Source organism: Mesoplodon densirostris, chromosome 16, assembly GCF_025265405.1.
Source record: "Mesoplodon densirostris isolate mMesDen1 chromosome 16, mMesDen1 primary haplotype, whole genome shotgun sequence".
Lineage (NCBI taxonomy): Eukaryota > Metazoa > Chordata > Mammalia > Artiodactyla > Ziphiidae > Mesoplodon > Mesoplodon densirostris.
In genome coordinates, this window is record NC_082676.1 from 65,670,547 (window position 1) to 65,683,242 (window position 12,696).

At 39.8% G+C, this 12,696-nt stretch overlaps 1 protein-coding gene across 4 annotated transcripts in view; it reads left to right on the forward strand.

Annotated features, from left to right (window-relative positions):
* The window catches only part of MEIOB (meiosis specific with OB-fold), a 31,427-nt gene that overhangs the window by 16,510 nt on the left and 2,221 nt on the right, over positions 1-12,696 (forward strand). For all 4 annotated transcript variants that reach the window (XM_060078664.1, XM_060078662.1, XM_060078666.1 and 1 more), the window contains 7 exons: positions 1,872-1,972; positions 2,888-2,940; positions 3,028-3,123; positions 7,120-7,221; positions 8,689-8,842; positions 10,613-10,796; positions 11,505-11,591. In XM_060078664.1, coding sequence (XP_059934647.1) covers positions 1,872-1,972; positions 2,888-2,940; positions 3,028-3,123; positions 7,120-7,221; positions 8,689-8,842; positions 10,613-10,796; positions 11,505-11,591 — 777 coding nt within the window. The remainder of the gene's footprint in view (positions 1-1,871; positions 1,973-2,887; positions 2,941-3,027; positions 3,124-7,119; positions 7,222-8,688; positions 8,843-10,612; positions 10,797-11,504; positions 11,592-12,696) is intronic.

Genomic DNA, 12,696 nt, shown 5'->3' on the forward strand with positions numbered 1-12,696 from the left:
GCTTTTCATACTTGAGTTAAACAAAAGGCACAAATAGAAAGGGTAAGTTCATTGACTTTAAGATCTCGAGGAAGTTCTTTGAAGGGGCTTAAGTTTAATAAATCAAGGAATCAATTCAGTGCGTGTTCTCAGAGCTGTCCTGAGTTGGGGGAGAGAGGGAGAAACCCACAGTGCTGCAGTAGGGGCCCTGTGAGCTAATGCATAGCATCAGGTGCTGAAAAGCAGGGCAGAACGACACTCCATGGGGTGCCGGGGAATGTCTCACCATCCTTTGCATCCACATCTCCCTCTTACCCAATTATTGCAGCAAGTTTTGAACTCCATTGGACAGGCTAGAATCACTTGGCAGGGAGCAAATTTTCACAAAATAAAGTACATAAATAAAGGGGCAAGAACAATTTCTCAATACACAGAATGATGATAATCAGAAGACAAAAAAACGGGAAATAGATTTGGGTACTTATAGTTAATGTTGTAAGTAATTGCTAATTGCGTTTCCATATTAAATGACTGAGTGTCGACTATCCCCATGACAGGCCAACAGAGGCCTGCCTGCGTTGTTCCCCAGCCCAGCCCAGCCCAGCACAGCACAGTGCCTGCCACACAGTGAGCTCTCAGTATCATTCAAGATGGAGGAATAAACACCCGATATGACAGTCTTGAAAAATGGGAAAAATTCCTTTCTGGGCAACTTACTTAAAGGCAGGATATGATCTCTCAATTTCCCTGAAATTCCATATAATGCCATTATATTATAATGTAGTAAGGATTTTCTAAAACTCAGTATGAATATAAAACCTGCAACAGCTTTTTCCATGTCCCCCTTCCTGCCTCCACCCCTTGAGTCTGGTACCACCTTTCATAGGATTATATTATTTCTTTTATTTTCATGCCTTTTTTCTCCCATTTTGCTTCCATCCCTCTTACATTTCCTTACTTTACGTTTTTATTTAACCTGTTTTCTTCCTTCTTGCCTCTACTTAGGTCTCTTCACTTTAAAACTCCTTTTCATACAGTTTTCTTGCATGCTGTGATATGGTAGGCCTCTCTCATACTCTGGCTGTCCTTTCCTCTGACTTTCTTTCTAGATGCTCTCTTTTGCAGGCAGCTGTGACTCTTTCTTCAGCTCCTTCCCAAGGAGCTCAGCCCTGACAATAGATGCATGGGTGACAGTGGCATAGGGGGCAGCTGACTGTCCATGCTTAGGCTATTGCTGTGTGGCCATCAGAGGTGCTGCTGTTCCATGTGAGAACTCCCTGAGGGCACAGAAGGGCCCCTGAGTTCACCTCTATCTCCATGATCCTCTTACACCACAGTGTGGACTGAATCAAACGGTATATCAAAGCACATTCCCATGTATCCCTCATTCGATTCTCACCAGCTTGTCCCTAGGAAGGCAGCAAAGGGGGTATCAATATCCATATCTGGGCTAGCAGGACAAGGACACTGAGGCCCAGAGAGATGAATTCATCCAGTCACATGAACTCCGTGCCAGGCCCTGCGCTAAGCCATGGGGATAGATAGATATTGAAAATGTACTTTCTACCCTCACTGAGTCCACATAGATGCTACCCAGGGACTTGTCATGGAGCATTTGTTCTGACATGTTGAAAAGATCCCACAGTCTTGACTTAAAGCACACATATCTGTATCTCTCTTCAATCAAAGTGTGTGACTTACAACTTAAATACACCTAGTTCAGAGATAAAAGATGCTGTTAGATCATCAAATATATATTAGTGATTCTAGCTATTTTGATATTTCTAATTTGTTGTTTAAAAAGTAAACATTTGAGTATTTCCATCAACAAATATTTAAGTACCTCTACAACTCTAGGTGAAGAAAAATAATGATTTTCTTCAATTTCTAAGGTTGGAGAGCCAAAATACTTTACAACTTCAGACCGAAGAAAAGGCCAGAGGTGTGAAGTTAAACTCTATGATGAAACAGAGTCTTCTTTTGCAATGTTATGGTAACTTCCCACATCTGTTCCAAACTGTGAAATCTGTGCTATTATCACCAAGTCAGACATTTTAATTTCATCAGGAGATGATGGATTTCATATCAGGAGAGGAGTAATGATATAGAAATGATATTTAAAAAATAAACCTTTCTCTTGTATGTTGAGTCATTACAGTCTATGATTACCTTAAAATGAGATCTTTAGATGGCATGGGATTTCATAGATGGACTCTACTGTAACTTGTTTATTATTGTACTCTGTTTTGTAACAAATCGTCATTTACTAAGTCTCATTGATAAATAACAAGCCAGACCTTCTCTGATTCCTTGGGTGGTACCCTGGAGCCAAGCCATGGAAAGATGGTAGAAAAGCAAGCATTGTCACAGGCTGGGTTCTGTGGGGCTACCAGTGTGTCAGATGTGGGGCAGGGCTACATCCTGAAGCATCACAGGATATAACATGGTATTGTTTAGACTCCAGATGCCTGGGTACCAAAGAAAGCACTTAATTTGAAACAGGGCTTCAACCTATCAAGTCCCCTGAGCAGTTTATCCATGGTGGGGCCCCTCCCTTAATGGCATGAAAGAGTGACTTCAAAATTTTTAAACTTTTGAGTAGTCACTCAGTTCTAACTAGCCTGGAGTGACCTGGGTGATAGGAAAAGAAGGAATTGAAGGAGCAGAAGTTGTTAGAGATGAATGGTGCTGAAAGGAATGATTTTCATAGGTGTTAAATTTTCTGTGAAATAGGCAGTGTAGCCCTGCAAAATGCAGGAGAAGCCAAAATCCTTAACTGTGCCTTGGACCGTATGGGGGATTATTAACCTCATCCATTAAGACATCCTTTTTCTGGTAAATAATGTGGTCACTGCCAGTTTTTTTCTAATGTATTTGATTTTTATCACTTCTTTTTTAACACATGCAGTTGGGATAACGAATCTATTCTACTTGCACAGAGCTGGGTACCACGAGAAACAGGTATCATACTTCAACGATTGTGTTCAGTATTTGTCATTTTTTTATCCTCCTGTGTAATAATTTTAAAATGGCTTTTTTCCCAAACAGTAATATTTGCCTCAGATGTAAGAATAAGTTTTGACAAATTTCGGAACTGCATGACAGCAACTGTAATCTCAAAAACCATTATTACAACTAATCCAGGTAAAAAGCTATCTGAAATTTTTTATCCCTTTGGAAATGACTACATCATGTATTCCAATATTTGTGCAGTGTGTTTAAGAATGAAGCTTGGATTTCATTTGAATTAAAAGTGAAAAACTGCTTCATATGACTTTGAAAAACTTACAATGAGCTATATCTTTGATATCTTTACAAAAGAAATGTGAAAAACCAGACTCTTTTTTTAAAAAAAATAAATTTATTTATTTATTTTTGGCTGTGTTGGGTCTTCGTTTCTGTGCGAGGGCGTTCTCTAGTTGTGGCAAGCAGGGGCCACTCTTCATCGCGGTGCGTGGGCCTCTCACTGTCGTGGCCTCTCTTGTTGTGGAGCACAGGTTCCAGATGCGCAGGCTCAGTAGTTGTGGCTCACGGGCCCAGTTGCTCCGTGGCATGTGGGATCTTCCCAGACCAGGGCTCGAACCCGTATCCCCTGCATTGGCAGGCAGATTCTCAACCACTGTGCCACCAGGGAAGCCCCAGACTCATTTTTAAAGCATCATCCCTTGTGATGATTTTGAGAGCTCATTGCTATTGATTGGATAACCTAAATTATTGACTATTTAAAAAATAAATTTAATTTTACTACATTCAAGTAACAGCACTAGAGAGTGGAGAACATATATATAGTATCATTAGTTCATAATTGTTAGTGGTTGTTAAAGGGTTTAAAGCTGTTGCAGCATGAAATCAGGGAAGCAGGTTTGGGGAGATGAGGGGTTGGTGCTCTTAAGCATCCTCAGAGTGCTTTGTAGTGCAAATAGAAAGATCAGCCCAACACTGCAGAAGAGTACACAATTCCCAGAAGTGAATAATCCTTCAAAATCTCAAGAAGATATAAATATAGTAGGTATCATTTTAAATATAAGTTCACTCTACTGGTCAATAATGAAGCATTAATAGTGACTGAGAACTATAAAGCAATTTTGTCTTTGACCAAACTTATCAGAATTTTTAAAAGTAAAATTACTATGAGACATAATATAAAATAACAAGACTTTTAAAATATAAGTATGTTGGATCTTGCTCATCTACCACAGGAATGTTGTCTCCTTAAAAGCAGTATCATGGGAGGTGATACGACACTCATTGATTTGTTCTTGTTGAGCTCTCATCTACTGTGCACATGCTGTATGCTGGGCACTGTTCTGGGTCCAGTGACAAAACACAAATATCTCTCCTGCTCACAGAGCTCACGTCCTAGCAGGGGGGAGACAGAGAATGAACATTAAAGATAACACATCCATGAATTATGAAATGCTTGAGAAGTAAAAGAGGAAGAGGGTCAGGAGGGTCTAGAATGCCACGGTGTGTGTAGGGCAGGTTGCTGTTTACATAGGGTGGTCAGGTAGGCCTCACTGGGAGGGCAACATCTGAGCAAAGATGTTGTGAGGCAGTGAGGGGGTTAACCATGGGAAAAGAGCACACCAGGCAGAGGGACCAGCCAGTGCAAAGGCCCTGAGGCCAGTGTGGCTGGATCTGATAGAGCAGGGCAGGAGGAGGAGTGGAGGTCAGAGAAGAAATGGAGGCGATCGAGAAGGACTTACTGATAAAAGAATGCTGGCTTTTACTTCGTAGGAAAGGGGGAGCAGGGAAGTGACATTATCTAAGTTCTAAAAGGATTGCTCTGGCTTCTTTGTTGTAAATTAGTGGGGACACAACCATGGTCAGTTCTTACCACAGGGCAATAATGTCACTCTTCAATTACTTTTTTTTTCTTTTGAGGAGGGTACTATGGTTTCTTATTTTTAATATTTTATTAATACTAATAGACTATTTTTAGTATATTTAATAACATCAATGATAGAAAATCTTCATCCTCTAAGGGTAAATTTGGTCTGGGAAAAGTTCTAAAAGACAGTTGGATTTGTCTGGTGGAAAAAGTTATCAAGCTTGACAGTACTAATCGTATCGAAACCTCAAGACTAAGTTAATAAGACAGATTTGAAGGATGTGCGTTTGGCTCTGAAAACAGATTCAAAGGGGAAATGTCAAAGTGTTTTGAGCAATGCTAACATCATTAGAATAAATGCCTTATTTCTCAAGGAGACAAATATAAAGGAGAATATGTATAACGGTGTGTGAATTTCAGTATGTTTATTTAAATCAGTCTTATTTCTAATTTCCTGGGCTACACACGCCACACAGAAGTTAAGAACATCTAAATGGTTTGAGCTTTCATCCTAGCCAGCATGTCCAGGCTTTCTGCCCCGAGAGAGTTCATCAGATGGGGAAGGAAGAATTTCTGTCCCCCCCACAGACAGTCTGGGATGACCCTGTTGTCCTTAGAGCTCTTGACAGCAGTGCCTACACCCCACCCTTCCTACCAGCTTCTGTCCCAGGATGCTCATTAATTTACAGATATTTAGTGAATGCCTTTTATTTGCCAACTACTGAGGTCACTTTAACACTTTCTGGAACAAGGAAGTACATGAGTGGATGGGTGCTCAGATGGATGGAAGGATAGTCACTATAATTGAAGTACAGAAATGAAAAGGCAAAACCCCTGTCTGGGATTCCAGTCTAGTTCTGAGAAAGAACCAACAGTGATAAGACTTGTGGTACAACAGGACGAGGAGGAAGAAACCCTGACTCTGTCCAGGGGAGTCAGGGGGTCCAAGCATTGGCAGGACGGTTTGCAGAATGTTGGAGATGGTGAGGGAGGGCTGAAGACAAGCAGGTGTTAGAGGTTGGGGCTTGGAGTTGAAGGGTGTCAGAGTTAGAGAGCCCTCTTCAAAATCAGATTCGTGCCTTCTGACACATTATCTCACTATTCCTGAGGATACTCATGTCCCAAATTGAGGAGCAAGTTTTTTGTCTTTTTAAGTATTTTATTTATTTATTTGGCTGCTTCGGGTCTTCATTGTGGCATGTGGGGTCTTTAGTTGCGGCACACAAGCTTCTTTCTAGTTGTGGCGCATAGCTCCACAGCACATAAGCTCTCTAGTTGTGGCACACAGACTCTCTAATTGTGGTGCACGGGCTCCAGAGCACACAGGCAGGCTTCTCTCCAGTTGTGTTGTGTGGGCTCTAGAGCACTTGGGCTCAGTAGTTGTGGTGCGTGGGCTTAGTTGCCCCGTGGCATGTGGGATCTTAGTTCCCTGACCCAGGGATCAAACCCACATCCCCTGCATTGGAAGGCGGATTCTTAACCACTGGACCACCAGGGAAGTCCTGAGGAGCAAGGTTTTGTTTTTTTTTTTAATTATAGGAATCTTCTTTTAAATTTATTTATTTATTTATTTATTTTTGTCTGCATTGGGCTTTCTGTAGTTGTGGCTAGCGGGGGGCTACTCTTTGTTGTGGTGCACAGGCTTCTCATTGCGGTGGCTTCTCTTCTTGTGGAGCATGGGCTCTAGGCACATGGGCTTCAGTAGCTGTGGCACGTGGGCTCAGTGGTTGTGGCTCATGGACCCCAGAGAGCAGGCTCAGTAGTTGTGGCACACGGTCTTAGATGCTCTGCGGCATGTGGGATCTTCCCAGACCAGGGATCGAACCCGTGTCCCCTTCATTGGCAGGCAGATTCTTAATCACTGCACCGCCAGGCAAGTCTGGAGCAAGCTTTTTATACAACCTTAAAAAATTTTTTTTCTGACTAGAAAAGAAATACATACAAAATTCAAAAAATACATAAAAGCATAAAAAGGAAAAGAAAGATCAGCTGTAAATTCACCATCTCATAAGAGATAATCATTTCTTTGGTACATATTCTTCCAGGTAATTTTGCTCATGTATCTTTTTTAAAATGAAAGGGAATTGTATGACAATGTTTTGTAAGCTGCTCTTTAAACTCATGATATCTGGTGTACATCTCTCTGCGTTAATGGAGCACCCCATCACATTGTTAATGGCTTTGTAATATTGTGTTTGATTGTATCTTATACGTCTTCACTTTTTACTGTTAAAAATAATTTTGGATCATTTACAGTGATTTAAAAAATAATCAGTTTGCTGTTTACTTATTATGCATTTTCAATTAAGATACACCAGAAGCTAACATCCTATTGAATTTTATAAGAGAAAATAAAGAAACGAATCCTCTGGATGATGAAATTGACAGTTATTTGAAAGAATCCACAAATTGTAAGTGACCTTTAAATATTATTTGAATTTTTAAAAGGCCAGAATTTGGGCCTATGAAGTTACTTAGTAAAAGATATTGTATTCTTATTATGTAACTGCTACACTTCCACTTTTTATTTTTTTATTTATTTACTTTTGGCTGTGTTGGGTCTTCGTTTCTGTGAGAGGGCTTTCTCCAGTTGTGGTGAGCAGGGGCCACTCTTCATCGCGGTGCGCGGGCCTCTTACTGTCGCGGCCTCTCCCGTACCGGAGCACAGGCTCCAGACGCGCAGGCTCAGTAGTTGTGGCTCACGGGCTTAGTTGCTCCACGGCATGTGGGATCTTCCCAGACCAGGGCTCAAACCCGTGTTCGCTGCATTGGCAGGCAGATTCTTAACCACTGCGCCACCCAGGGAAGCCCTATACTTCCACTTTTAAAAAGGTAGTTTAAAACTTTTGGAGGCTTATATAACCTTTTGCCAATCTGATGAGAGCTATGACCCTTTCCCCAGAAAAGTAGCTGTACCTACACATAGAATTTTGCATAAAATGTCATGTGTTCACAGACCCCAGACTGAAGCTTGACTTTAAAAGGGATGCTGGGACTTCCCTGGCAGGCCAGTGGTTAAGACTCCACGCTTCCAAAGCAGGGGGCGTGAGTTCTATCTCTGGTTGGGGAGCTAAGATCCCACATGCCTCGTGGTGTGGCCAAAAAAAAAAGGGGGATGTGGTTTGTTTCCGTCTGTGGCTTATGCTTAGACCCTCAGGAGAATGGAGAAAAGCAGAGGGAAGACTTCAATCATTCCCTGAAGGCATGTTCTTGTAACTTCATCCTAGGAGGTGAAATACTTCCTAATAATTCCTCTCGAGAGAGTAACAGTTGAATTAAGCATGAAATAAATTATTCTTCAAGTCACATTAACTTGTAAAAGAATAACTTTGTTACACTTTCCTGGGGGATATTTAACATGTTTCCTTTCTTTCTTTTTGTTTTGTTTTGTTTTGTTCTGTTTTGTTTTTCGGCTGTGTGGCATGGCTTGTGGGGAACTAAGCCACGCGGTGCAGCCAAAAATAAATAAATGAATAAATAAATATAGTCTCTTCACCATTTAAAAAATTGAGTTGACTTGTCTTTTTCTTATTGATTTTTAAGAATCCTTTAGATATTCTGGATATGAATCCTTTATCTCCTTATAGATTGCTAGCATCTCCCACTCTATGGCTTGCCTTTTCATTCTTTTAATGGAATCTTCTGATGATCAGAAATTATTCATTTTAATAAAGACTAATTTCTCATTCTTTTCCTTTTTTGCTTTTATGGCCTTTTATATAATCAGTTTTAATATATCATATATAATAATTTTTCTATTACATAACTTAAGTTACTACATATTCTCATTTGAGCTTTGTAGCTTTTCTATTTGGATATAATCCTTTGGAGTTCTTAGAATATATTTAGAACTTCCATGACTTTTCTTTTTTTTTTAGTAAATACAATAGTTGATGTCTATACAGTTGAACAATTAAAGGTAAAAGCTTTGAAGAATGAAGGAAAAGCTGATCCTATCTATGGAATTCTTTATGCTTACATTTCTACACTGAACATTGATGATGAAACTACAAAAGTAGTTCGAAATAGATGGTAAGCAACCAAATTACTTTTAGAACGTTCGTTCTTGTAAGAAATAAAAACAGTTATTGTTAATAAATTTTAAACTCTATAAAAGTTAAGCTATTCTTTGACGTAATAGTGGTTATGCATTTGAATAGTGGTTATGCATTATGCATAAGTGGTTATGCAATTGACAAACTATTTAGATTCAAAATTATAATTGCCTTTTAAAGCAAAATTTAATTTACTGTGTTTCAGCAACCCTAAAATAGAAAGATGTAATAATGTCGAAACTTTTAACTGGGATGAGAAACTATTGTTTTATGACAATTCGAAAATTATTTTGGTGACCACATCCTATAGCAATACAAGTAATAGCATTTTAATAAATTATTTTAACTGTATGAAGAATATGATTTCCAACCTCTCCTAGGTCAAAGTTAGTATCTACTTGAATAGAAAAGTAAACCCAAGTAGATTTAATAATCTTAGCCAAAAAATGCTTGGCAAGAAAATTCTAAGAAAAAAAAAATTCTAAAATGTTATTGTGAAAGCCTCCCTATGGATTTATAATTGACATTTTTATTGACATAGTTCTAGATTCACATGGCACTGCAAGAAATAATATATAAACTGTACACTTTGTCCAGTTTCCCCCAATGGTAACATTTTGCAAAACTGTAGTATCACATCATAGACAGTAATGACATTAATTAAATCCACTGACCTTATTCAGATTTCCCCAGATTAATATGCATCGTGTGTGTGTGTGTGTGTGAAATTTCATATAGTTTTATCATGTATGAAATGATAAACCACCACAATCAAGAAATTGACCTATGGATTTTTAAAACATTGTATGATTTGGTGTTAAAGTTGAAAAAAACGAATGTAGAGGCTGTTGTGTAAGGCAGGTATTTATTTTTTGAAAAATATTTTTCAAAAATTAAAAGAAATGTTATTGTCTCCCTTATTTTTCCTACATCTTTAATATTGATATCTGAGGAAAAGTATCTAAAATTTAATTCAAAAGTGATCTGTGGCTTACAAGAAACCAGTATATTCAGATCATTCCCTCTGCTTGAGAAATTTGAATGTCTTCCTATTCAGATTGGCAAAGTAATGACTGCTTCAAAAATATAGAAGAGCATGGAATTACCCCTTAAAGAGAGGAAAATGTGTCACTAGCAGTACTAGCAGCATTTAGAGTGTGAACCTCCCCAACCCTCAGGTTATTCTGTGGATGTACAGAGGACTTAGTACAGGACCAAGTGAGCATTCATGGAACCCAGGCTTTCTAGGCACAAGACAGGATTCCTGCCCTCAAACTCTGAGCCAGGAGATAAACAAACATACCTGCAATAACATGGAATAGGATGTGATAGGGTGTAAGTCCGTGCTGAAGTGTAAGTTGTGCAGCTGTTCAGAGAAGGGAGGGGGTGGGGCTGGGGTGCAAGTGAGGAAGGCCCCAGTGGGGGAGTGATCCTGGGCAAGAACCCCAGCATGGGGGAAGGTAGGAGGCAGAACTGTGAGAGGACTGGCTTGTCCCAGTTTCTGAAGCAGGAATACTGAAAATGAGGTTGACTGCATAGAAAGCATGTTGTATTGCTGTGCATTGTTCCTTGTTATTTTGTAGGTCTGCTTTGTACCCTGCTCAGTGCTGAGCACTCTGTAATTACTTACTCTGTAAATATTCCAGGTGCTGACTTAGGCTAAAAGTCTAAGTGATAATTCTTCTGCTAGAGATCAGATTTGTCACTTAGGGCCTTCACATTCTATCTTGTCTTTGTTTCTTTTCAGTTCAGGCTGTGGTTACATTGTAAATGAAGCATCCAGCACCTGTACAACTTGCAACAAAGATTCTTCAGAATTTAAATCAGTTTTTCGCAGCTTCTATATGCTAATTGATCTTACTGATCACACAGGTACCCTCCATTCCTGTAGTCTCACAGGAAGTGTTGCTGAGGAGACTTTGGGCTTCACGGTAAATAATAAAAAGGAAAAGATGTTTAGAAATACTTCCAAATTGAATTTGCTCCCCCAAACATATAGGTTATTTTGGTGAACATTTGATAGAAATTAATTCATTAATAAAGAGGTCTGGGAAAAATCAATCTTGACTTAAACACACATTGTTTTAATGAACAAATAATACATTTGCATATTAAAATCCTAGCTAACATTAACTGTTAGGAATAACAAGAGAGGTCCTTGGTGACAGTGGAGAATAAACATGACATTTTATATAGTCACATAACAATGGGCAAAACAACACCTTGGAGACACTGAGCAGGGTCCTCTGTGAGGAGGGTTTGGCAGTATTTCACCTACCCAGGTGTATAAGGTCAGCCACGAACTCTTCCTCAGTCTGCCCCATAGCACAGCAGGAGAGATTAGCTTGTGTGCTTGATGTTAGGTTTGATGTTTTTTAGTGTTAGAACCCACTCATGAAGTTTACCATTAAGCCTCAGTGGTTTCCACTTTGTTAAGGGGGGCTTTCTGTGCCGAGCCACCTGGCTGGCTTCAGACATTCAGTTTAGAGCCTTTCTATCTAGCCTTATCTCCTCCATCAAGAGAATTGACCTGTAATTACTATGGATAAATTCCATTTCCAGTGAGCAAATTTGTTTTACATTATTGTCAAGATGAGTTATCTATATATTCTTTGGAAATATTTAATTTTTTTATCCAGGTAAATGAGTTTCTTGCAATGACGGATGAACAGAAAACAGCATTAAAGTGGCAGTTTCTTTTGGAAAGAAGCAAAATTTATTTAAAAGTTAGTGCATTTTATAGTACTATATTATTCTTTTTTAAAAATTATTTATTTATTTATTTGGTTGCGCTGGGTTTTAGTTGTGGCAGGCAGGCTCCTTAGTTGTGGCGTGCGAACTCTTAGTTGTGGCATGCATGTGAGATCTAGTTCCCTGACCAAGGATTGAACCCAGGCCCCCTGCACTGGGAGTGCGGGCTCTTAACAACTGTGCCACCAGGGAAGTCCCAGTACTGTTATTCTATATGTTCAAGTAATAAGAAAATCCTGGAGTATGACATAATAAATTAGGGAATTTGTTATTTTTTAAATAAATTTATTTATTTTTGGCTGCATTGGGTCTTCGTTGCTGTGTGCAGGCTTTCTCTATTTGCAGCGAGCGGGGGCTACTCTTTGTTGCAGTGCACGGGCTTCTCATTGCGGTGGCTTCTCTTGTTGCAGAGCACGGGGTCTAGGCGTGTGGGCTTCGGTAGTTGTGGCACGTGGGCTCAGTAGTTGTGGCGCACGGGCTTAGTTGCTCCGCGGCATGTGGGATCCTCCCGGACGAGGGCTCGAACCCATGTCCCCTGCACTGTCAGGCAGATTCTTAACCACTGCGCCACCAGGGAAGCTCAGGAACTTGTTATTTTTAATAATGCCCAGTTCTCAGATGTGCAGAAGGATTTGGCTACCATAGAAATAGTGGAAGTAATCAGCTTTTTTCATATAGTATAAAGAAGTTACAAATGATATAAAATAAAAAGACCAACAAAGAAAATATTAACTCTGTTAATGTTAACTCCAAGGCTAGGAACGGGGCTTTAGAGTCAAAGCTGGGTCCCCCCTGCCCCCATGTACGATGCTCCTCACTTCAGTGAGCAGTATTCAATAGCAAGTTAAATGCTGCGGTGAGACAGACTTGGGTTTGACTCCCAGTCCCACCATTCCTCAGCCTATGTGACCCTGGGGAGGTTAATTAACTTCTCTAAGCCTCTAAAATTCTGTGCTCCTACAACTCTGATCAGAGCAGACTCCCGCAGCAGTAGCAACACTTCAGTGTTGGAAGGCCACAGAACCTTAGTGTTAAAAGTGTAAAATGGGCAGTGGGACAAACTCCCCTTGTTTTGCAAAT